Below are 24,188 nucleotides of genomic sequence, written 5' to 3'. Positions count from 1 at the left end.
ATAAGGTGTTGAATTGCAATCTCAGATATAAATGAGTCATGGTGGTAAATTTTGGGTTGAATCTGATATGGCAGAGGAAACAAGAACTAGACCACTCAAAACAAATGGCCCCCTTGAGGCCTCCCTCAGCTCACGGTGCCCCACACACCTAACTGTGTTTTGTATTGTTCCGTTACGCACCAATAGAGCTCACACAAGCCTTTGTGTGAAGGAGAGACGGTGACAGAGTGAGTGATATGTTTTTCCACGGTGTCCCTGTTTACTTTACCATTGTGTACCTTCAAGAGTCTCCTGTGACAGCCTCCAAGGCAACAGTTCTCAGGTCCTGCTATGACTTGTGTGTCACCAACCCAAAGCTCTCTGTGACCTTCAGATCAAAAACGATGGCTCAGTCATGAACGCTAGCTGCACGTGGGATCAAAGCGCATGTGTGGAAGGCCAAGCACATGCATGGATGAGGCTCGTTTGAGCACAGCGAGCGCACGCGTGCATGCACTCACGTTTGCAAACCGGTAGGTAAAGGAAGTGACTACCACCCCTGAGTAGTGGCTATTCCATCTTTGCAGTTTGGCTTCATTGAAATTTCATCCAGGAAAGGAAGCCAAGCCTTCTTTACGAAGACAAAAAATAATAATAATAATACAATTGTATCTGAAATACAATCAGACAATGGTATTACAACAGTAGTAGTACTGTATTAACTTGGTGTCTACCAGCATTCATAGCACACCCACTGAATGAGGCCTACTACCCAGATATGACCCCTCACATCTCCTGCAAACATCAAGACCTCTTCTCATATGAAGCACGTTGCAGTAATGCCTTTGGGAAGTGATCAAGGCCCGAGTGACTGTGAGCAGAACCTCCCAGTCCCAGAATGGGCTCACTTAGCACACAACACCAAGTTGTGCAAAGTCCTTCCTGACCACAGCTACCATATTTTTCAGACTATAAGACGCACCGGTATATAAGACACACCAAGATTTCGAAGAGGTAAGTAAGAAAAAAAAACATTTGTCCTCCCCAGCCCCAGGAGCACTCTGCAGGCTTCAGCAGGGCTGGGGGGAAGGCAAAGATGCCACTATTTTTGCAAAAAAAAAAAAAAAAAACAGGTGGAAATGGGCCATTTTTTGCAAAAAAAAACCAAACAGGGGCATTTTTCCCTTCCCCCAGCCCTGCTGAGGACTGCAGAGCGCTCCTGGGGACTGGAGGAAGGGCAAAAACGCCTCCGCTCTGAGCTGAAGAAGCTTCTCGGATGAGAAGCGAAACATCTTCAAAGAAAAACCAGAAAGTCCTGTTGCCTCTTGAAAAAAGCACCTTTGGGACAACCAAGACCTGGATGACTGAAAATCTCCAGTTGATCTGAAGCCCATTGTTTTCCATTCTAACTCCACAGCCTCCAGACACTGAGAAAAAACATCCATAGCATCACTGGGGGTGGGGGGAGGTTAGAGAGGTAACGGTGCACATCATTAGCATACTGACGCTATTGCACCCCACGCCGCAAGATGACCTCATCCAAATGATGTGGATGTTAAGCAGGAGCAGACAGAGTAAAAACCTCTGTGGAACTCCACACAACAGAAACTGAACTCCCCCCCCCCCCCCGATTAACACCAGTTGGAACCAGCCTGAAAGCAGGAGGAGAACCGGCACAGACCAGTGCTACCCAGTGCAAACTCCCAGCGTAGATCCAGGAGGACACCATAATTGACGGTATCAGAAGCTGCTGCCAGATGAGCAAGGACGGATATGCCACCCCACATCCCACTCCTGCCGGAAGACATTGACAAGAGTAATCAGTGCTGCTTTGATCCCACATCCATGCCTAAATCTTAACAGGAAGGGGCCCAGATAGCCTGTGTTTTCCATTCTCTGGAGTTTCTGGGTGACCACCTTCTCTACAAACTTCCCTAAAAAGGGAAGGTTAGCAATTGGATGAAATTTGTTCAGTACAGTTGGTTCTGCCAATGGCTTCTTTACCCATTTTTAAAAGTTGACCGAGAGTTAGAGTGAACAGCTGGAATGCAACACTAGAAAAGCAATAGCACTTAGACTTATATACCGCTTCACAGTGCTTTACAGCCCTCTCTAAGCAGTTTTACAGAGTCAGCCTATTGCCCCCAACAATCTGGGTCCTCATTTTACCCACCTCGGAAGGATGGAAGGCTGAGTCAACCTTGAGCCTGGTGAGATTTGAACTGCCGAATTGCTGGCAGCCGGCAGTCAGCAGAAGTAGCCTGCAGTACTCATTCTAACCACTGCACCACCGTAGCTCCCAAATAAATAAATAAAACATCAAGAATATGGTTCCCTGATATTGGTCTTCCCATCTCCCACCAAACTTCCCTATCCATCACCCCAGAGATATTGTGGCTTGCGCTAAGCCTCCAGAAACCCCGTTCTCCCTCAACCCATAACAGATCCATAAAAACATTCAGAATCAGAAACAATTAAACCTAAGAACACATCCAGGCAAGTTCAAACAACATCCTGGCCCAAGTGCCGGAGGAGGGGGGGGGGAAATCAGGTGTTCAAGGCCCCATCAAAGGCCATCAATGCCTCTGAATTAGACAGAAGATGAATCTAGGCATGAAATATTTTTTATCAGATTTGCATGAAAACTTACAACAGGGAGAGAGATGAAAACCTATTCAATGTTTCCATTATCAGCAACATCTCTTTGCTGAATGGCCACTCTTAATAATTATTTTTCATTGTTTAAAGGAGCAGGTAATTTTGTCAAGGTAATTTACAATAACGTAATTGTCACTAACTATCCTTTGTGTTTAACGTCCCTGTTTATTTCCATACTGACTCAGCATACGTTATTTTATACTGGTTTGTACAAGATGCTGTGTACTTAATTGTCCCATTTTCTGGACCAGAATATAGAAGACATATAGAATAACAGAGTTGGAAGGAACCTTGGAGGTCTTCTAGTCCAACCCCCTGCCTAGGCAGGAAACACTACACCACTTTTAAGATGATGTTGGATAACCAGACAAATGGTTATCCAATATCATTGTAAAAACATCCAGTGTTGGAGCATTCACAACTTCTGGAGGCAAGTTGTTTCACTGATTAATTGTTCTGTCAGGAAATTTCTCCTCAGTTCTAAATTGCTTCTCTCCTTGATTACGGTAGTTTCCACCCATTGCTTCTTGTTCTACCCTCAGGTGCTTTGAAGAATAGTTTGACTCCCTCTTCTTTGTGGCAACCCTTGAGATATTGAAACACTGCCATCATGTCATCCCTAGTCCTTCTTTTCATCAAACTAGACATACCCAGTTCCTGCAACTGTTCTTCATATGTTTTAGCCTCCAGTCCTCTAATCATCTTTGTTGCTCTTCTCTGCACTCTTTCTAGAGTCTCCACATCTTTTTTACATCGTGGTGACCAAAACTGAATGCAGTATTCCAAGTGTGGCCTTATCAAGGCATTATAAAGTGATATTAACACTTCACGTGATCTTGATTCTATCCCTATATATCGAAATATAAGATAGGAAACCAGTAAGCATTCCACCACACACTAAGCTATACCTAACCACATTTTACATGTGCAATTGCAATTATTTGTTTTTAATTGATTTGTTTAAATTTATCCCCTGCTAACTAACTAACTCTATTGGTTGAGTTGGAAGAACATACCCAACCACAAACTAGCCAACTATATGGGTTCACATAGCATGCTTGGCCCAATCCAGTCACAATTATAGCCAATTGAAGCAATCGATTGAGTCAGACTATGGATTTAGCTGGTCCTGGACTGCCAATGTCAGATTCCTCTTCACTGTTTCAAATTTGGCTGAAGTTCTCCGAACACTTAGCGTAACACAGCTATAAAAATTGTATTGTCCATTAAGAACGAAGCTATTTTAAAAGTTGACAGTCTTATGACAGTTACAGCTGCAGTATCATACCAGCTTAATTTTAAATTCAAGACTTTGTCCTAAGTATTGGTTTTACATTTCCTCTGTTTTGTGCTAAATGCCTGTTATTTATATCCTTAGCATTCTTTTCCTGGGAAATTATCTCCAATATATCTCCTACAGCAGTGATGGCGAACCTTTTTTAGCTCGCGTGCCACAAGTGGGGGAAACACAGGGGGGTCGAGTGCGAGCGTGCCGCACCCATAATGCAACGCGCGACCCCCCCAGTGCGCATGCGCGCACAATGCGCAACCCCCCCATTTTTACATTTTTTTTTTGCCCTCCTCAGGCTCCAGGGGCTTTATAGGAGCCTGGGGAGGGCGAAAAGAGCCTCCCCCGACCCCCCGGAGGCCCTCTGGAGGCTTCAGGGACTGTCCGGAGGCTTCTCTGAAGCCTTCGGAGCGCTTAAAACCACCCTCCGAGCAAACCGGAAGTGACTTCCGGGTTGCTCGGAGGGTCGTTTTAAGAGCTCCGAAGGCATCAGGGAAGCCTCGGACGGTCCCTGAAGCCTCCGGAACGCTTAAAACCACCCTCCGAGCAAACTGGAAGTGACTTCCGGGTTGCTCGGAGGGTCGTTTTAAGAGCTCTGAAGGCATCAGGGAAGCCTCAGACGCTCCCTGAAGCCTTCAGAACGCTTAAAACGACCCTCCGAGCAAACCAGAAGTGACTTCCGGGTTGCTCGGAGGGTCGTTTTAAGCGCTCCGAAGGCATCAGGGAAGCCTCGGACAGTCCCTGAAGCCTTCGGAACGCTTAAAACGACCCTCCGAGCAACCCGGAAGTCACTTCCGGTTTGCTCGGAGGGTGGTTTTAAGCATTCCGAAGGCTTCAGGGACGGTCCCTGAAGCCTCCCGGGGGGGCGGGGGAGGCTCTTTTCGCCCTCCCCAGGCTCCTATAAAGCCTCTGGAGCCTGGGGAAGGTGAAAAATAGCTTTTAAAAAGGTGAACTCAGCTGGCCAGCGCGCGCATGCGCGCTGGCCAACTCACAGGGCAACACCTCGCGTGCCCTGACAAATGGCTCCGCGTGCCACAAGTGGCACGTGTGCCATAGGTTCGCCATCACGGTTCTACAGTCATCAACGACTAGGAGGGTCTCCCTAGAGTTTTACAGTGCTGCTTTTTCCCCAGGTAACGCAAAGGGGGTGGACCTATAGTTATTTGCTTTTAAATCATGTGTTTTTCCACTGAGCTACAACAGCCCCTAACTATGAACATATGTAAATGATGTATTTCATATATTAAGGAAGTGAGTTATGATTTGGTACAAGTCAAACAGGCTAATCTTTGAAGTTCAACAATACTTACTTTAGTCTTTGTGCAATTATTTATCTTGGCTGGGGTTGCTCGTAAACCAAGGGTGCATGTTGGCTATGTTCCCACAACCGATTCAACTAAGCCAGTTAAAGACCTACTGTAAGTACATCCCTGCTTGGATAACATGATTTTTTCATATTTCTCGCTCCCTCTCTCAGCCTAGGACAGTGGTTCTCAACCTGTGGGTCGGGACCCCTTTGGAGGTCGAACGACCCTTTCACAGGGGTCGCCTAAGACCATCGGAAAACACATATTTTCGAAAAAAATATGGAAAACATAAAATAATTTTATGGCTGGGGGTCACCACAACATGAGGAACTGTATTAAAGGGTCGCGGCATTAGGAAGGTTGAGACCCACTGGCCTAGGAGGTTGGCTAAACCCAATCATATTGGCTAGTTTAAGTGGAATATATCACTGAACTAGGGGTGAAATTCAGCAGGTTCTGACAGGTTCTGGAGAATCGGCAGCGGAAATTTTGAGTCGTTTGGCAAACCGGCAAATACCACCTCTGGCTGGCCCCCGAGTGGGGAAAGAATGGAGATTTTGCAATATCCTACCCCTTCGCCACGCCCACCAAGCCACGCCCACAGAACCGGTAGTGAAAAAAAATGAATTTCACCACCGCCCTGAAGCTCCCCAAATGGCATAATTCAATATCCGGGTGAAGTGAGATATATGGGTTCAGCTTAATGTATGAGAGGTTTTCCCTGTCTGAGCAAAGCTGGTTGAGGAATTCTGGGAGTTGAAATCCACAAGTCTTAAGAGTTGCTAAGATTGGAGAGCCCTGACCTGGTAAATCCCTCTACTGTTGCATGAGAAAGTGGACCACTCTTTAAAAGACCACCCTTCAATGGCTGCTGAGTGACAGGCTGGTTGAATCCTAGAGTCATGATTGGTTGATTCAGCAAGAACCATTGTTACATTGCTAGAGGACAAGGTGATGAGCTATAAAAACATTATTTGCTCTCTTGGGGCTGGTCCAGACATCCTAAGGGGCCCAAGGACGGGTAAGTTCAGAAAAAAATCTCCAGAGCTGTTGGGTGACCTTAGCTGAATAGCTGAGGTTTGGCTCTTGTTGCAACCCAGAACCTGAACAATCCCAGCGTTGTGGGATTGAATTGGTCCCAACAGGCATAATTCTCCTAGTTGGACCCTCCTTCAGAGTAGAGGAAATCTGCTGAGGAATCTCATCCTGGACCCTAAGGTCTTTTCGACAGAGAGTTGATTAATTCTTTGGGAAGCCTCGGCTCCTTTTAGGAACAATGGTTATGATTAACATTTCAAAAGGGAGGGCAGGGACTGATCAGCCACTGCAAAAAAATCCAGAGAGCTTTCTGGCATTTTAAAAGCCAACAGATTTATCAGGACAGATCTGCACAAGCTTCAGATCTGTCTGTTGTGAAATATAAGAATGATATAGCTTTGTGCATTGGGGATATACGTGCTGTATCTCAGGAAGTAGAACCTGACTTTTTTCACCGTTGAATAACAAAATGAAATTCAACGGTGAAAGGAGTAAGGTTCTACATTTAGGCAAGAACAACGAAATGCACAGGTACAGTATAGGTGGTACCTTGCTCAATAGTAGTAACTGTGGGAGGGATCTTGGAGTCCTAGTGGACAACCACTTAAATATGAGCCAGCTGTGTGCAGCAGCTGCCAAAAAAGCCAACACAGTTCTAGGCTGCATCAACAGAGGGATAGAATCAAGATCACGTGAAGTGTTAATATCACTTTATAATGCCTTGGTAAGGCCACACTTGGAATACTGTATTCAATTTTGGTCACCATGATGTAAAAAAGATGCTGAGACTCTAGAAAGAGTGCAGAGAAGATCAAGAAAGATAATTAGGGGACTGGAGGCTAAAACATATGAAGAACGGTTGCAGGAACTGCATATGTCTAGCTTAAGAGAAAGAAGGACTAGGGGAGACATGATAGCATTGTTCCAATATCTCAGGGGTTGCCACAAAGAAGAGGGAGTCAAGCTATTCTCCAAAGCACCTGAGGGCAGAATAAGAAGCAATGGGTGATTGAGTCAAGCTATTCTTCAAAGCATCTAAGGCAGGACAAGAAGCAAAGGATGAGAATATATAGAGGAGGCTGACTGACTAATGAATAGCCACTGGGTGTTTTCCTTCCTATTAAGAATTGAAACCCACCTACCTCCAGGAATCTATCAAGGAATGATGAAGGCTGAGACATCCACTATTAAACTTACAGTCAATGGTGTATGGTGATTTAAGAAGGAAAGCATCTTGCTTCATCGATGTAAGACTACTTCCACCTTGGAGGAGGACAACATTACATCATCAAAGCAAAATATTGGGAGTCGCCAGGCACTGTTGGATCAATAGAAACTGCAAATAAGGAAAATCTTATATAGGAGAATAGTATTTCTCAGCTCACCAACGTTAAGATGTGTGGACTTCATGCTGCTGTCTAGGGAATTCTAGGAGTTGAAGTCCACACCACTTAAACGTTGCTGAGCTGAGAAACCACTAATTAACCATTGATTAACCATTAGAGATCTTGCCATTTTAAATGAAACGGTACACAGGTCTTACAATTTATTTATTTTATTTATTTTATTAAATTTATAGACCGCCCCCTCTCCCCGAAGGGACTCGGGGCGGTGTACAGACACCACATTAAAACCTAATATAAAATAGATACACTTAAAAACCAATTAAACAATAAGGCTGTACAGGGTAATAAAAGTTAAAAATTAGCTTAAAACAACCCCAAAAATTTAAAAGTACAGAATTGAGGGACTAGATCGGGATTAGGCTAGGCCCGCTAAACTAAACAGGTGGGTCTTGAGCATCTTACGGAAGGAGCGGAGATCAGTGGTTGTTCTGATGTCACGGGGGAGGTCATTCCAGAGGGTCGGGCCCATCACAGAGAAGGCCCTACTCCTGGGCGTCGCCCGCTGGCACTGCCTCGTGGACGGCACCCGGAGGAGCCCCTCCCTGTGAGAGCGGATCGGTCGAAGGGATGTATGTACAAGCCAACGTGCTGGGTAAGGTTGACCTTACGCTTAGCACCTTGGCCCAAAGGTGCTTTTCCTGGAGGCAACTGGACTTCCTCGCTTTTTCTTTTGAAGACATTTCGCTTCTCATCCAAGAAGCTTCTTCAGCTCTGACAGGACGGTGGGAAATGGAAGAGCTGAGAAAGCTTCTTGGATGAGAAGCGAAATGTCTTCGAAAGAAAAAGCAAGGAAGTCCAGTTGCCTCCAGAAAAAGCACCTTTGGGCCAGCCATGACCTGGATCAGGGGTCATCAACCTTTCAGACTTCAGGGACCACTAAATTCATAATCTTAAATCCCGTGGGCCGCTAATATAATCTGCTTGATGAGTGGGTGGGTGGGTGTGGCAAGGTGGTCATGTGGCTGGGTGGGGGTTGCCAACTTGATGTCACTCACGTCAAGGGGTGCCTTGCCACCTTCTACTTGCCTGCCCTCCCGGGCTCCTTAGGGCCCCAAAAGGAAGCAGTTCCTGGAGCTAAGCAGCCACTATGAGAAAGAGTTGGCAAAACAGCTGGCTCTGTTCAAATTGGATCTGACCGAGAAGGAGGCTCAGCAGAAGCACCTCACTGAGGACTACGAGCATAGGCTTTCTAAGCAGAAAGAAGACCCGTAGGAGTACAAGGCCAGGTGCCAGCTCCTGGAGGCTCAGTAGGCTGAGATAGTCAGCCAGTTCCAGGCCATGATGCAGTCCCACTGGAATGAGGCCCTCCGGCTCTTCACCACCACCAGCACTTCCCCCCAGCCTTCGCCCAAAGCCCTGCACCAGAAGGGCGAAGCAGACCCCAAGTCGGAATTCCTGCCCCCCTCCGAACCGTACAATAAGACCCCAAAGGGGGAGACTCTCTGCAGCAACACAAATATTTATTGCACGTATCCATCCCAGGGGCCGTAGTTTGAGGACCCCTGATTTAGTGCAATATAAAAAATGCAAATAATTTTTCTGCGGACCACCAAAATTTTCTCGCAGACCACCAGTGGTCCATGGACCACCAGTTGGTGACTGCTGACCTGGATGACTGAGAATCTCTACAGACTTAGCCACCTTGGAAAAAGGACGGGTGGGATTTCCCCCTCACCTTCCCATTACACCCATAGAAGCAAACGACTTCGCAAGAGTAAGGTTTCCTGCTTCAAAAAGCAGCTACCCAGTTCCGTAAAATGCCTGTCCTCTTCTAAGAGAGGGGACTGGGTAGTCCCCACGAGAGGAACGTCCCATCTAGCCTGTCCCACCACCTGCTGCTTGCGAGGTACTTTCCCTGCTGTAACGTGAGAGCAGATCTAGCGAGTTGGTGTCTCTGGGCCTTGGTGATGGGAATAGGAAGGTTAAAAAGAGGAGTTCTGCTGCCCTCTAGTGGCTTCTCAAGTTTGAGAGAACATTTTTCAAATATGTTTACAAAGATAAAAACATTTCATTACTTTGTTGATTCCGCTTAGCTGCGGGCGTTGGGAGATCTGCCGGGACGGCGGAGGGGAGGACTCCCGGGAGGGGGGAGGACCCCCCAGTCTTTGGAGGAAAAAGAAATCCTGGCTGTTCGTCCAGTTTCTTTTGCAGCAGCAAAAGGGATGTGCCACAGGCAGGCAGATGTTTTCAGTTTCGTTTCCGCCGATCCAGATTGCAGAAATGAAAGTGAAAGATGGAGGGAGTCCGAGCGGAGAAATGGAAGAGGAGAGACGCATCTGCAAGAACTGGTAGGAAAGCCTCAATGCTAATCTCAACTTCTCACATAGGCTTCTACCATCAGAGCAGTAGCTAGAGAGGCAGATGTGTTTTGTTTCTGCAAAGGTCGTTCCAGAAGCTGTTGGGGGGGGCAGGCTAGAGGGAGGAGAAATGACTTTTGGAAGTTGGGCAGGAGTGATGTGGGAAGTCCAGCCACTAAACTCAACCTCAGCAACTTTAAGATATGTGGACTCCCAGAATTCTCCAGCCAGCCATATATACAGATAGTCCTTGACTTATAGAGCCAATATTTATTTTGCTAAGTGAAACAACAAATGTTTCACTAAGTCAGTTTGGCTCCATTTTACAATCTTTCTTGATGTAGTTGGTAAGTGAATCGTTGCAGCTGTTAAGTTAGTAACGTGGTTATTAAGTAAATCTGGCTTCCTCCTTGGCTTTGCTTGTCATCACACGGGGCACTGCAACCGTCATAAATATAAATCGGTGTGGCCAAGCATCCAAATTTCGATCATATGACCAAAGGGATGCTGCGATGGTCATAAACACGAAAATCAGTTAGAAGTCACTTTTTTCAGCACCGTTGCAACTTTGAATGGCTCAGTAAATCAAGGACTTCCTGTATTTTTCTCTACAGCTTCAGTTGATTCTGGTCCATTTTCAAATTCCTTTTTTCCCCTTTTGCTGGTGATCCATAATACCAAATACCCCATTCTGTCCAGTTTTATAAGAATTAGCAAAACTCAAGCCTGGGTATTAATTTATTTCCAACATTCCACTGGGTTTTGTTAGAAGAAATAACCTTCTGGGTTCAGTTGCAAGTGGGAAGAAAGACACTGGAAACAGGGCGGCTGCTTGGAAAGATGGTTTTTAATGGTAGACAAGATCACATGCCTTGAAGATGTCGGGTGAAGAAGAAGAAAAAAGGGGACAGATGCTGAGAGTTTTATACCCACTCTTGGGCCCCACCTTAGAGTTTCCTGTTCCTGTACAAGAAATGTGTTCTGATTGGTGGTCAGACGCCCAGGGGGCGGGGGTCAAAGCTAACTTTGTAGGCTGTCTGTCTTTTGAGTCCCAGGTTTGGTTGAGCCTTGCTGGGTCGTGATATAATGAAAGGGCTCTGGGATTCCTATTAAGGCTCTGCCTGAAGTAGGTAGATCTTTGTTATGTAGAATAGACTGGCTCAGGCCTTAATGGCCCATTGACAAAGGTGGGGGGGGGGGTAGCAGGAAGCTAAAAGGAGCTGCTTTGTCTTTAAAACATATTTTTCCTTTTCTCATCCAGGGAGATATAATACTCCGCTTAATATTTCCCAAAATATTTCACCTCTCTAGGAGAGGGAGGGGTGGGTGCTAACTTCCCACAGTTGCAAGGAGTAAAAAAAAAAAGAATTGGTCGGTTTATATCACTCTTTTTACCAAAATCAAAGCTTCAGGCATATTGATGACCTTTCCAATGGCTGTTTCCCCCCGCTTCTCTTCCTAGCAAGAGGGATGTGGCTGCAGTGAACTTCTCCCTCCATGAAGCGCATTGCATGCGGTTTCTTGCTGTCTGTCCCAAGTGTGAGGAACTGGTTGCTTCAAAGGACGTGAAAGAGCATCTTGCCATGGCCCACCAACAGGTAGGGAAGGTCTTTTCTTTGCTAACCTTCGACAGGAGGCAATCCGTGGGCTGATGTATCTAAGGTGCAACAGGAACATGGTCTGATGAGAGTTTGTGTTTATATTACATGCTGGGTGCCAAACCGCCTGAATTTTGATCAGTGGGGATACTGAGACAGTTGTGCGAGGACCAGTTGTACGTTATATTTTCGGTGGCTAAACAAATGGTTATAGGTCAAGTACCTGTATGTGAAACAGCTTAAGAGTTTTGCATTGTTTGGGGGCAGGGTTGTTGGAAGAAATGTCCACCTGGGTTCAACTCCAAGTGGGGGAAAAGACACTGGAAACATGGAGGCTGCTTGGGAAGATGGTTTAATGGTGGACAGGATCACATGGCTTGAGTTCCTGAACAGAAAAAGGGGGAATCACATGCTTCCAGATGTTGAGTAAAGAAGAAAAAGGGGCAGAGATGCTGAAAGTTCCTGGCTTTATGCCCTCTCTGGCCTTTGATCTTGAGCTTGTATTCGGATTGGTTGTCAGACTCCCATGGGGCCATGCAGGGACAACTCTTTAGGTTGTGCTTTGAGTCCAATTTTGGTCGAGCATTGCTTCTTCCCAGGCGCACTGTGGTGAGTTTCTGTGGAAGGCTAATCCTACCTTACCTGTGTAGAGTAGACTAGCTCAGGCTTTTTTTAAAATGGCCCATTGACAAAGGTGGAAGCTATTAATAGTGAGTCTGTTTCCTGACCAAAAACATGTTTCTCCATTTTTTATCCAAGGAAATATAATATTCTGCCTTTTCAATACTTCCCAGGATATTTCATTTTTCTAGGAGAGGGGTGGGTTTTAACTTCCTACAGGGTGCTGGACCACCATTTCCCCATTGAAAGGAAGAGTTCTTTCTATGCAAGTTTGGAGCTTCGGGTCTTGTAAGAGCAGGGCTGGCTTGATAGGTTTACATTCTAGCCTCCATCCCTCTCCCCCTCCCGGCATGTCTTCCTGCAACAGTTTTGTCACTTTTGCTCTTCACTTCCCACTGACAAAGCATTGGCACTGGTTACCTATTGGAATAGTTTCTTTTGTGGGTGGGGTGGATTCATGGACTATCACTGCTGCAGGTTTTACAGAATTTGAGGTGGGGGAGAGAGATTCATACTTCTAAGCAGTGGAACAACTTGCCTCCAGAGGTTGTGAATGCTCCAACACTGAAAGTCTTTAAGAAGATGTTGGATAACTGTTTGTCTGAAACGGTATAGGGTTTCTGCCTAGGCAGGGGGTTGGACTAGAAGACCTCTAAAGTCCCTTCCAACTCATTCTATTCTATTCTATTCTATTCCTTGTTGTGAGTGCCAGATCTGGAGAAATGAATGCAATGATGGATAGCAATAGCACAGACTTATTGTATTTTTCAAAGTATAGGACACACTTCCCCGACTAAAAGTGGGTGGAAATTGCAGTGTGTCTTATACATTGAATGTTGCTGAAGCCCCGCCCACCCACTGGCCCCCCACTTTTCTGCCATTTTTGCCTCCTCACATCACGTTTTCGGCCTCTGCAGGCCCCATTTTTGGCCTCCGCACTTAGCGTTTTCCACCGGTTCCAGGTGGCGGGGATCGGCAGTGGCAATCCCTGCCTCCTGGAACAGGCCAAAAACACGATGCGCAGAGGCCAAAAACAGGGTGTGCAGAGGCCGAAAATGCGACGTGCGGAGGGGGTGATCGGCGGCGATCTGCTGTGGCATCTAAAACAGAGCGTGTGGATGCCGAAAATACGATGCACGGTGGCCAAAAATATGACAGGTGGAGATGGCGATGGGCTGTGGCGATCCCCACAGCCTTGAACAGCTGATTGGCGATATTTCGGGAGGCCGATCCAACCACACATCAGATACACGTGCTGAATCAGGCTGCGATAACATGCTGAAGCTGACCAGGCTGTTTGCAGTAAGGACGCTAGCCAGATGAATACTGATGGATGCTGGTAGGCAGAGGCAGATTTTTTTTCTTGTTTTCCTCCCCAAAAACTAATGTGCATCTTATACTCCGGAGCGTCTTATACTCTGAAAAATACAGCTATATACCGCTCAGTGGTGGGTTTCAAAATTTTTTAGAACCTCTTCTGTAGGTGTCGCCTGCTTTGTGGGAGTGGCTTGCCAGCCATGTGACCGGGTGGGAGTGGCTTGGCAGTCATGTGACTGGGTGGGTGTGGCCAACTTGTAAAATGTGGTGAAACTCACTTAACAACGCTCTTGCTTAGCAACCAAAATGTTGGCTCAGAAACTCTGGCATTGAAGCACGCAAGTCTTAAAGCTGTCAAGTTACAAGACCCTTGCACCCCTAACCCTTTAGGGAAAAAACCCTCAGGGGTGTTCAAACTTGACAGCTTTAAGACTTGTGGACTTCAACTCCCAGAATTCCTCCTCTCGCTCTTCATCTTGATGATGTGCGGACGGGTGGGGGGAGGGAGCTGGAACCGGTTCTAAACGGCACTGTAGATTTGTGGAACTTCTTCTATAGAAGAGGTTAGAACTGGTAGGAACCCACCCCCGATACTGCTTCACAGTGCATTACAGCGCCTCTGTAAGAGGTTTACAGCGTCAGCATATTTCCCCCAACAATCTGGATCCCCGTTTTACCGACCTCGGAAGGATGGAAAGCTGTGTCAACCTTGAGTCGGTGAGACCCGAACTACCAAACGGCTGGCAGCCTGCTTGCAGACAGTGATCACCAGAAGTAGCCTGCAGTACTGCATTCTAACCACTGCGGCAGAAGATAGTTTTCTGAAAGCTTGCAGAGGGAAGACAATGTGGGAATGGACATGATTCTCTATACAGTAGATGCATATTTGCAATGGTTTATTACCATTGAGGTTGACCCAGAAAATCAATAGATAATTGATTGAGAGCACCATCATCACCTAGCCCTATTCTTCCTAAATCCTGTCTAGAAGGAAAACTCTTCAGCTTTCATTTATAAAGCTAATTTATCTAAAAGTAACCTTCATGTACCTTGCCTTTCCATGATCGTCTCCAAAACATGCATGTACATCCATCAATGAGCTGAACATTGCAAGCAACCAATAAAATGTTTACCAAACAAAACATGCTCTTTGGCAAAATCCCAACGTCTTTGGAGCAGATCAGTGCTGTGTCCTGCCGTCTTGGCTTCCAGTGGGTGTTTGTGTCTTTGGGTAAAGCAACTGATTGCCTGTTTTCCATCCTCCCTTTCCCTCTTCCAGGTCAGGTGCACACTCTGTCACCAGATGATGCAACAGTATCTGCTGGAGCACCATGAGGTAAGGTGGACATCTGTCCCTGCCTTTGCACAAGGTTTGTGGGATGGGTTAAGGTCCCTGTGCTGGGAAGAACAGTGTCTTCCTTGAGTTCACTTACGATGTGTGGACTGATGTGAGCGGAAATATAGTCATTACAATATCTCATTTTCACAATGGAAATGAAATGCCATCAAGCTCTTATAGAACTGGCTCCTAGGTAACTTCAGAACTACCGTCTCCAATAAGAATCAACCTTCCCAGGTGAATTGGCTTGTAGTAGCAATTTGGGAAGGACAGAGACCAGAAATGCTGCTTCTGAGTGGTAGCACTCTTCTTTGAAACAGTTTCACTCTGAAACAAGAACGGAGTAGCCTAACTGGAGTAGCCTATCTGGAGTAGCCTCCTGGAACGACAGACCAGAAAGTTTGGGGGTGAAATGAGATGTCATTAATAGTAACTGTGATATTGTCTTGTGCCCTGGAATCTTTAACTCATGTAGTTGTGTTAACGCTCTAAATGCCAAGAGGTGGGTGGTCCATACATTTAATAAAAAATGAAGTGAATAGGTGAGAGGATGTTTCTGTTGTTTCTGATGGGTGTCCATTTCGTACATTACGGAGCAGTACACCAGGCTTGTTACTTAGTGTGAAAGCATTTGCGCATGCCTAGTACAGTTTCATGTTAATCACAGAAAGCAACTGAGAATGTAGGAGCCTAGAGAGTTTTTATAGGCTAGCATTTTATGGGAATTCTGCCTCTTTGGTCAGTACATATTTCATGCATTGGGGGAACCCAGAAAACAGACAAGAGCAGTTTGGTGTAGTGGTTGAGGCACCAGGCTAGAAAGTGGGAGATCAAGAGTTCTTGTCCCACCTTAGGCATGAAAGCTATCCAGGTGACTTTCGACCAGTCACTCTTGAGCCCAAACTACCTCACAGGCAGGGGTGGGCTTCAAAAATTTTAGCAAGACATTTGCTGCCCGGGCGTTGGGTGGGTGTGGCCATAGTGGGTGTGGCCTAGCCGGCCTCCTGCACTACGGCGGCGGTGTTTGCTTTTCCCAGGCTCGGGAGGCTTTTCTCGAGCCTCCAGGAGGGCAAAAACGGCCTCACCAGGGTCCAGAGGCCCTCTGGAGGCTGGAAACAGGCCAGTTTCTGGTCTTCCTGAACTTCTGGTAGGCCCATTTTTTGCCCTCCCCGAGCTTCTGTGCGTGCCCTGCACTTACCTGCATCCAAAACGAGCCGCATGGGGACTCCTGTGAGGGGCAGGGTGGGTGGGACCAGCCAAGAGTGGGATTTGGGGGTTCTCCGAACTGCACAGAATCTTAGTTAGAGGTTCTCTCAAACCCCCAGCAGCCTATCCCTGCTCACAGGGTGGTTGCTATGGGGAAAATAGGAGGAGAAAGGAATATAATGCATGCTCATTGCCCTGAGTTATTATAACAGTAATAGAGGTGGGATAAAAATGTATGACTTTGTGCAGACTGGGGTTTCTGCAATGTACAAGACATCACATAAGGCAAGGTGTCATCCACACCTCCTGTGCTCCATCGCTAATTCCGACTGTCCAAGGTTCCTCCTGCAAGCTCTGAGGCCTTAAACACAACTGCAAAGACTGAACTTTGGGTCCTTTGTTCTTCCCACCCCTGCAGGCTGAAGAATGCCAAGAACGCTCCGTTAAATGCCACTTCTGCGAGCTGGAGCTGCCATTCCATAAGCTGCAAACTCACCTGGATGCATGTGGCAGCCGCACCACCATGTGTTGGGATTGTGGCAAATATGTCATGCACAAAGCCCAAGAGGGACACAAGCTCACCTGCCAAACAGGCAATAGACTGAGGGCCCCTGGTGAGTTTCACGCACCTGTAGCTATCCTTGCTAGCTTTGTCCATTCTCCCTCCCCATCAATGCAACCTGGGAATTGATGGAGATTGCCCCATCTTTTTGCATCTAGGAGCTGTGTCTGTTTTTCCCCTGGCCTATGATTAGTGACGCTGAGCTTGTCGATCAGAAAGGTCAGCAGTTCGGTGGTTCGAATCCCTAACGATGAAGCCTAACAGAGTTAACTTCCGTTACTTGTCCCAGCTTCTGCCAACCAAGCAGATCAAAAGCATGTAAAAATGCAAGTAGAAAAATAGGAACCACCTTTGGTGGGAAGGTAACAGCATTCTGTGCGCCTTCGATGTTTAGTCATGCTGGCCACATGACCATGGAGACGTCTTCGGACAGCGCTGGCTCTTTGGCTTAGAAATGGAGATGAGCACCGCCCCCTAGAGTTGGGAACGATTAGCATACATGTGCGAGGGGAACCTTTATCTTATGATTAGTGAAATGAAAGATAAAAATGACCTTCCTTTCCCCATCTCTCTTTCTCTCTTGTGACTTCATCTCTTCAAAATGAATTTTAGATAGGAGTCAGGCATTTCTATTCTCGTGTATTTCTGAATCTAGCTTTTACCTCAGATGTAATGAACATCTGTTAGCATATCCTGACAGCTGCACTGAGCCTATAATCTGCATCCAAAGTGTCACATAATGAACCCAGTCTTTTAAAAGGGGGGGAGACACATGACATTGTTGCGCAGAACTCATTCACCACTCTCCTTATGTTTGAAAGCACATCCTCTAACATGGGCTCCTGCTGAATTCAAGCCACTAACAGGAACCCATGTTTTCAATTTACCATAGATCCTGGTTTGTTCTAACAGTTCACAAGAAGAACTTTCTCCACTAATAAATAAATGCTGGTAATCACTCAATCAAATAAATAAGCTTGTTCTCTGTTCTTAGATTAGACATTTAGCGATTGGAAAGGGGCAGAATAAAAACTAAGCTCCCCAGGAATGCCACATTCCTCCCTGGAAACTAGAATGAGGATTAAGGAAATTATAAGTATTTAGGGAAAGCTGCAATGAGGTTGAATAATTTGTAGTTCAGAATATCCAAGGGGTTGTCTGTAGCAAAGCCGGGCGAAGTCTAGCAATCTCTACGCATCAGTAACATCACTGGACAACCCCTTCATTTCAATTCCTGTGTTGTGACACTGTTGCAGAGCATGGCTTGCACATAGGTATCACTTTGCATGCTCAGACTCCATGAAAGCACATCTTGTTCCTTGCTTAGGACTGAAAGACAGTCCCGGGAAGCTTGTTTTCTTCTAGTAATTGCCAACTACAGTATTAGCTAATCTCTTAGCACCAGATTTAAATTTTGCCCTCCTTTACCTAGAGTTATTTTTTAAAATTCTAGGAATCAAGTTGTGTTAACTGATTTGACTGGCTACAGTGCAGGTGCCCTATTAATCATTGCCTTACTCTTGTGTGATGTTAAGGTATTGATATGATTGTTTTAGTTGCTCAAATGTTGCATGAATGCAATGTTATGTCTTGTTAAGGCTTAGCATTTACGCTGTGTCTAGGTAAAAATAAGAGTTGATCAGAGATTTAACGTGCTTTATGAACATAATGTTGATTTGGCTAAAACCGGGGTACTACCACCTATTTCTAAGCTTCAGTATTTCCAAATTTATCCTAGGAAATTTAAGAGAGGGACAAAATGGATGGATGGATGGATGAGTAAGTGGTGGGTGGGTTGCTGTCGGTCGTGACCAGTTCGGCCATACCGGTAGTGGCCTGGAGCAGCTGAGAGCTTACTGGTACGGTGGCTCATTTGGCCCACCCACCCGTACGTACTCTATAGCTGTATTTATGCCAAAAGGCACACTGCACATGTGGGCACAGCGTGCAGAGCCTGCGCGGGCCCCGACAAGCAGCTGGGTGTCGCAGGGGTGGTGGATTGCGCATGCGTGCGCAGCGCACATCAGGCATGTGCACGGACAGACTGCGATCAGCGTACCAGTAGCGACGGTAGGAGCAAACCACCATTCATTCATTCTCTTCCCTTGCTAAACCTGTGTCTAGGATTCTAGGTGATTTTGGCCAATCAGAGGCTGTTGGAAGGGGCACTGACCAGTCTGAAAACTTTTTACAGCTCTTTGATCAGAATATTGGGACTGATTATTGTCTTCTACATCTCCCCTTTAGGTTCCAAAACAAATTTATGCCAGCAGTGTAACAATTGGTTTCCAGCAGATCAATATCTACGCCATCTGGTAAGAAAATTGGCCTTCTTGTAGCAGTGGAAGTGACTGGTAATCAAACATTTGGAGGTTTTGTTAGTGATCGGTGGACTCACAAGAGACCAGCATACTTACTCCAAGCCTTGTTGTGTTCTTTTGTGTCATGGTTAGAGTGGAACGTGTTGTGGATGATAATCTATCTCTTGAGCTTCCAGTAATACTTTTGAACAGCTGATCTTTGTATTCAATTCAGTAGTGGTAATTTTACTGCCAAAGATGAACAGGCAATTTTATGAAAATACTAGCTATATTTTTATGTTAACTGTCACAGTTAAAGCTGAAGTAGCTGCATTTGCAGGATATAAAAACACTATTGGTTTTAACATTGTTCTATGATTTTATCGCCCAGCATCTTCAGTAAATTTAATTTATGGTTCATAATATAAGTGCCCAGTAAATGAATTCAAGAACTATGAATCTAAGAACGAAGATTTCTCCAAGGCAAATGGGTGGTTAAGAAGTTCGAACAAATAAACAAACAAACAAACAAAGTTACATGTGTTTTCAAAAGTGCTGAGGTCTATGTAGGTATAGTTTGTCCTTTTCTGATTTTATCTGATTGATGTTTCCAATTGACTCAATTACTAAAGGTTTGTAGGGAGATTTCAAATGATTAGAAATTAAAATCAGAAAAACAAAAGAGACCATAATTTAAATAAACTGAAATGGAAACCTTTAGTGAAGCTGACCATAAAAGAATTTTAAAAACTAGAGAAAAACGTTTAGTGCAGAGGAGGGGGGGAAGCTTCCCTTCACCTTTTATCCCTACAATTGCAATCTTGAACCGAGGACTGCCTGGATGCAAACCACTGAGCTTTGGCCTTTGTTGTGGGTCAGGGCCAATTCTGGGGCTGGACATGAAGAAGGGGAAATCTTTCTCACCCAATTAGGTGAAAAGGAGAAAGATGTTTTATCAGAAAGCAAAATATTGTCTCTGTATCTTGTGGCAATTCATTTCTGAGTTATTCAGAGGTGGGCTGCTAGGGGTTCTCATGGGTTTGGGCAATCCTCTAGCTAGGATTCTACCCAGTTCAGCGAACCCCCAAATGCCACCCCTGGCTGGCCACACCCATCCCAGGAGTTTCCACCCGGCCTATTGTGCAGGGTCCGCACGGAGGCTCGAGAAGGGGGGGGAAACGGTTCTAGAAGTCCGGAAATGGACCTGTTTCTGGCCTTCGAAGGGCCTCTGGAGGCCAGGAAAAGCAGTTTTCGCCCTCCCGGAGGCTCGAAGAAAACCTCTCGATACTGGGGAGAGTGAAACCCCCCCTCCCCCATGGTGCTAGAGGCCAACTAGGCTATGCCTACCATGACCACACCCACCCAGCAACGGGGCAGCGAACCCATTGCTGCAGTTTTTGAAGCCCACTCCTGGTTATCCTTCACCCTTTTATGACAGCTACTCAATCTACATTAACCAAGACTTCTTTGAAATGTTTCCTTTCTCTCACCCACAGAACGAATGCACTTCAACTCCCGAGCTCCGGGGGGCTCTCGCCACCCATTCTGCCGCAAGATCACGGTCTCCTCCATCTCCACCGAGCCTTCCAACTCCAGCTCCTCCTTCCCCTACTTGGAAGATGAAGGCCGACAAAGATGTGCGCCCCAAGAGGAGGGACAGAGAGCTGCCTTCTATCGAAAAAATATCTCTGAGGTCTCCAAGAAGCAAAAAGACATCTGGCTGCCAGGCCTTTGCCTCCATCCTGACCTCCACTGGGCCTCAGGCCCACAACGACATGTATGACCAGCTGCTGACATGTTCCCAGTGCAACATCCTCCTTCCGAGCCCAACCCTACAGAAGCATGAGGTGAGGAAGATGAAGTCTATGGGAATGTGGCAATAAGGGAGCCATTTGGAAAACGGGATAATATCTGAAGCTGCTACAGGGGAGAATTCGCGGTGGGACCTCCTCCTCTTGGGGAAGCTATGTGTAACTCCCAGGCATTTGCTGCTAAACAGCTGAAATCCTAGCCATAACAGGCTATTAATCAGGGTTGAAATCTTCTCACCTTTGCTACTGGTTCGCAAATGTGAGCGCATGCGCAGAGTGTCAAAAACGGACGTGATGATGTCTGGGTGGGTGGGCGGAGCCTGCTACTGAGCGCGCCTGCAAAGGTAAGTAGAACAGCGAGGGGGGAAATCTGCTGTGCCACGCGATTTAGCTAATATAAATCGCTTGTCACAGCTGATCATCGGAAATACCAGTTCACCCAAACCAGTAGCATTTCTTTACTACCGGTTCAAGGTGAACCGGTAGCATTTCACCCCTGCTATTAATCTCTATATTTAGAAAATGATGGGAGAAGGGAAATGTTGACCAAAAACGATTATTCAAGTTTAGTGATCTTTTTGAAATTGAGTTTCTCTACAATGCCTTTAAAAAGGACATGGCAAAAAAAAAGAAGAAGAAGAGAGGCTGCAATAGCTGAAATGTCCTCAGGTCATGCATGACATCCTTATTTCACTCCTATTTCAGAAAAAGTGCCAGCGGGCAGCTTCCCTACAAGCAATTCGACAGAGCCCACGCTTTTTGGAAAAAGAAGGTATGGTTATAATTTCTGGTTTGCTCCTTCCCTCTCTAGTAATTATTCAAACCAATTCATGCTTCTTTTAAAAAAAAACAGGGAACATCATACAAATGTTGAAAGTATCTCCATCTGTTCAGAAAGGCTGCACTATTCCACCCGAGTACTTGCCATATTTCTGCACTGCTAAGAGATTCAGAATGAGGCAGCAGCGTCTGCTTCTCTGTCCTGCCACCACTGGAACAACAACAGGGGTTAAATGGACATTGCAGGGAGTGATTTCCCCTTTGAATTTCACTTTCACTTCCCAATTGACCCCAGTAACTATTTTAAAGAGAAATTCTTAGTAACTTCCATGGTGGCACAGTGGCTAGAAATGCAGTATTGCAGGCTAATTCTGCGACTGTCAGGAGTTCGATCCTGACTGGCTCAAGGTTGACTCAGCCTTCCATCTTTCCGAGGTCGATAAAAATGAGGACCCAGATTGTTGGGGGCAATATGGTGGTATTTGTAAACCACTCATAGTGAGTGCTGAAAACCCCTGTGGAGCAGTGTATACATTTAAGTGCTACTGCTGTTCATGAATAGGTCTATAGAGTTGTTTTCCTCACAGCCGTATACAAGTGGTTGCCAGAATATATATTTTTGACATTTCACAGTCCAGCGTACTGATAGTCTTTGACTTACAACCTGTTGCTTAGCGACCAAAGTTATGAGGAACCCCCCCCCGAATACTTAGAACCCAGTTCTGAAATTCTGATGGCCTCCCCCCCCCCCATGATCACATGACCACATTTTGGATCCTCAGTAACCAGCCCACATATACGGCTATTTGCAGACCTCAATTTACAACATTTTTGCATTTACTTCCAGCTTCCAGCCATAGTAAACAATGGCTTTGCTTAATGGCCATTTACTTAACAACCGCCCCATTCAATTAATAAGCACTGCAAGAATTGTAGTAAGATTGTCTTGCATCATGTGTGTGACCCGAGTTATGACTGACACGATTTAACAACCATAATTGGTAGACTCAATTGTGGTTGCAAATCGAGTACTACCTGTACAACACTAGTATTTCTTGGTGGTTTCCCATCTAAGAACTAATCTGGTCTGGCCCTGTTCAGTCCAATCCTAATCAAAACCTTTATTAGAAAAGAAAAATGCTAGCAATCAATGTTTTTAGGGCTACCTGTTTTTTTTTTTTTTAAAGCAAACTCTTGTCAACCAAAGTTAAAAGAACAATCCTGGTGTCACTCAGGCAAAACCAAGGAAGCAACTCGTTTGTTTCTCCAGGAACAAGGAATTAAAAACAGCATATGGGGTTGGCCGTATTGACTTCCGTCCCCAGCCTCTCAACAGGTGCCTTCCTTCTGTGCCTCTCCAGACCTCCTTGTTGTCCTATGGAGCCAGCTTTGTCTCCTTCCAAATAAAGCAGCTGCTTGAAGACTGGGAGGTGGAGCATCGGTTTCATTCAGCAGTTTTGGAAGGCTTATGAGCCACCCATGGTCACCCTTGGTTTGAAAATGGCCCTTTGGTGGCGACAGGATGGAATTCATACTTAACTAAGCTCCTCGTGCAAAATACTTCCACTGGAGGCTCCAGAGGACGGGAGGGTACTCTGGGGTAATAAAACTAATCAAGGAGAGAAGCAGCCTAGAATTGAGGAGAAATTTCTTAGCAGTAAGGACAAGTAACCAGTGGAACAGTTTGCCTTCAGGGGTGGTGGGTGCTTCATCCCTGGAGGTTTTTAAGAAGAATCTGGACAGCTACTTGTCTAGAATGATACAGAACAGGGATGGGGAACCTTTTCAGCATCAAGTGCCCAAACCAGAATGCGTGTGTATGTGAGCGAGCACGTGTGCAGGAGCACTGGAAGCTGGCCAGTCTGCACATGTCTGCTTTGGGGGTGTTTTTCAGGGCATTTTTGAGCAGTTTGTGACCCCCAAAATGGCCTGAAAATAGCCCGAAAAATGGTCCTGAAAAACAGCCTGTTTGGGGGGCATTTTGGGGGCCGTTTTCTGGCATCTGTGAAGACCAGCTGGCCGGCATGCATGTATGTGCATGCCGGAAATCAGAAGAGCAGCTGGTGGTGGCGCATGTGCCCACACAGCTCCTCTGGCATGCGTGCCATAAATTCTCCATCATGGATATAGGGACTCCTGCTTAAACAGGGGGCTGGACTGAAAGACCTCCAAGGTTTCTTCCAACTCTGTTATTTTGTTAAGTGGACAATGGGGCTGGCTGCAGTGGTACCACCAACCTTAAGGTCTGCTACTAAATACACATATAAACCACAGAGGTTAAGACCTTAAAATCTGCATGCATTTAGGATATGAATTTGTGCATGGGGGAGTTATCCTAAGAGGCAAGGAGGAGATGATTCCCTTTCCCCTGAGATTTTTCCCCCTCCCCAGCCCAAAGCTATTGTCCCCTGCTGCCCTCTGCCATGTTCCAAAGTATATTCTCTTTCCCCGTTTTGTATTGCAGGAGAATCCGTGCAAAGCTCACCAGAAGGAAGTAGCTGGCAATGACCTTTCTCAGCGGCTGAACTGGCCCTTTTCGTTCCAGCAGGATCGGGTTCAGTAAAGTGCCTTGCAATACCCTGATCTGCCTTTTTAAGAATAAAAGAGCTACAGTTCACAACCAAGACTGAGCATGAGTGCCATTTGCGAGTTTACAACAAAAGAGTCTTTGGAATGCAAAA

The 24,188-nt window shown here is 46.0% G+C and overlaps 1 protein-coding gene across 1 annotated transcript; it reads left to right on the top strand.

Annotated features, from left to right (window-relative positions):
- The first annotated feature begins 9,708 nt into the window (after positions 1 to 9,708).
- Positions 9,709 to 24,127, top strand: XAF1 (XIAP associated factor 1). The gene is made up of 8 exons (XM_081943136.1): positions 9,709 to 9,964; positions 11,436 to 11,571; positions 14,789 to 14,845; positions 16,473 to 16,668; positions 18,864 to 18,931; positions 20,413 to 20,763; positions 21,433 to 21,499; positions 23,972 to 24,127. Exons 1-8 carry the CDS (start codon positions 9,858 to 9,860, stop codon positions 24,013 to 24,015), a joined length of 1,026 nt encoding a protein of 341 aa, XP_081799262.1. The 5' UTR covers positions 9,709 to 9,857; the 3' UTR covers positions 24,016 to 24,127.
- The last annotated feature ends 61 nt before the right edge of the window (positions 24,128 to 24,188 follow it).

This window comes from Natrix helvetica, assembly GCF_964273705.1.
Source record: "Natrix helvetica genome assembly, chromosome: 2".
Taxonomy (NCBI): Eukaryota; Metazoa; Chordata; class Lepidosauria; order Squamata; family Natricidae; genus Natrix; species Natrix helvetica.
The sequence above is the reverse complement of the archived record's forward strand: the minus strand, read 5'-3'. Positions and strand labels throughout refer to the sequence as shown.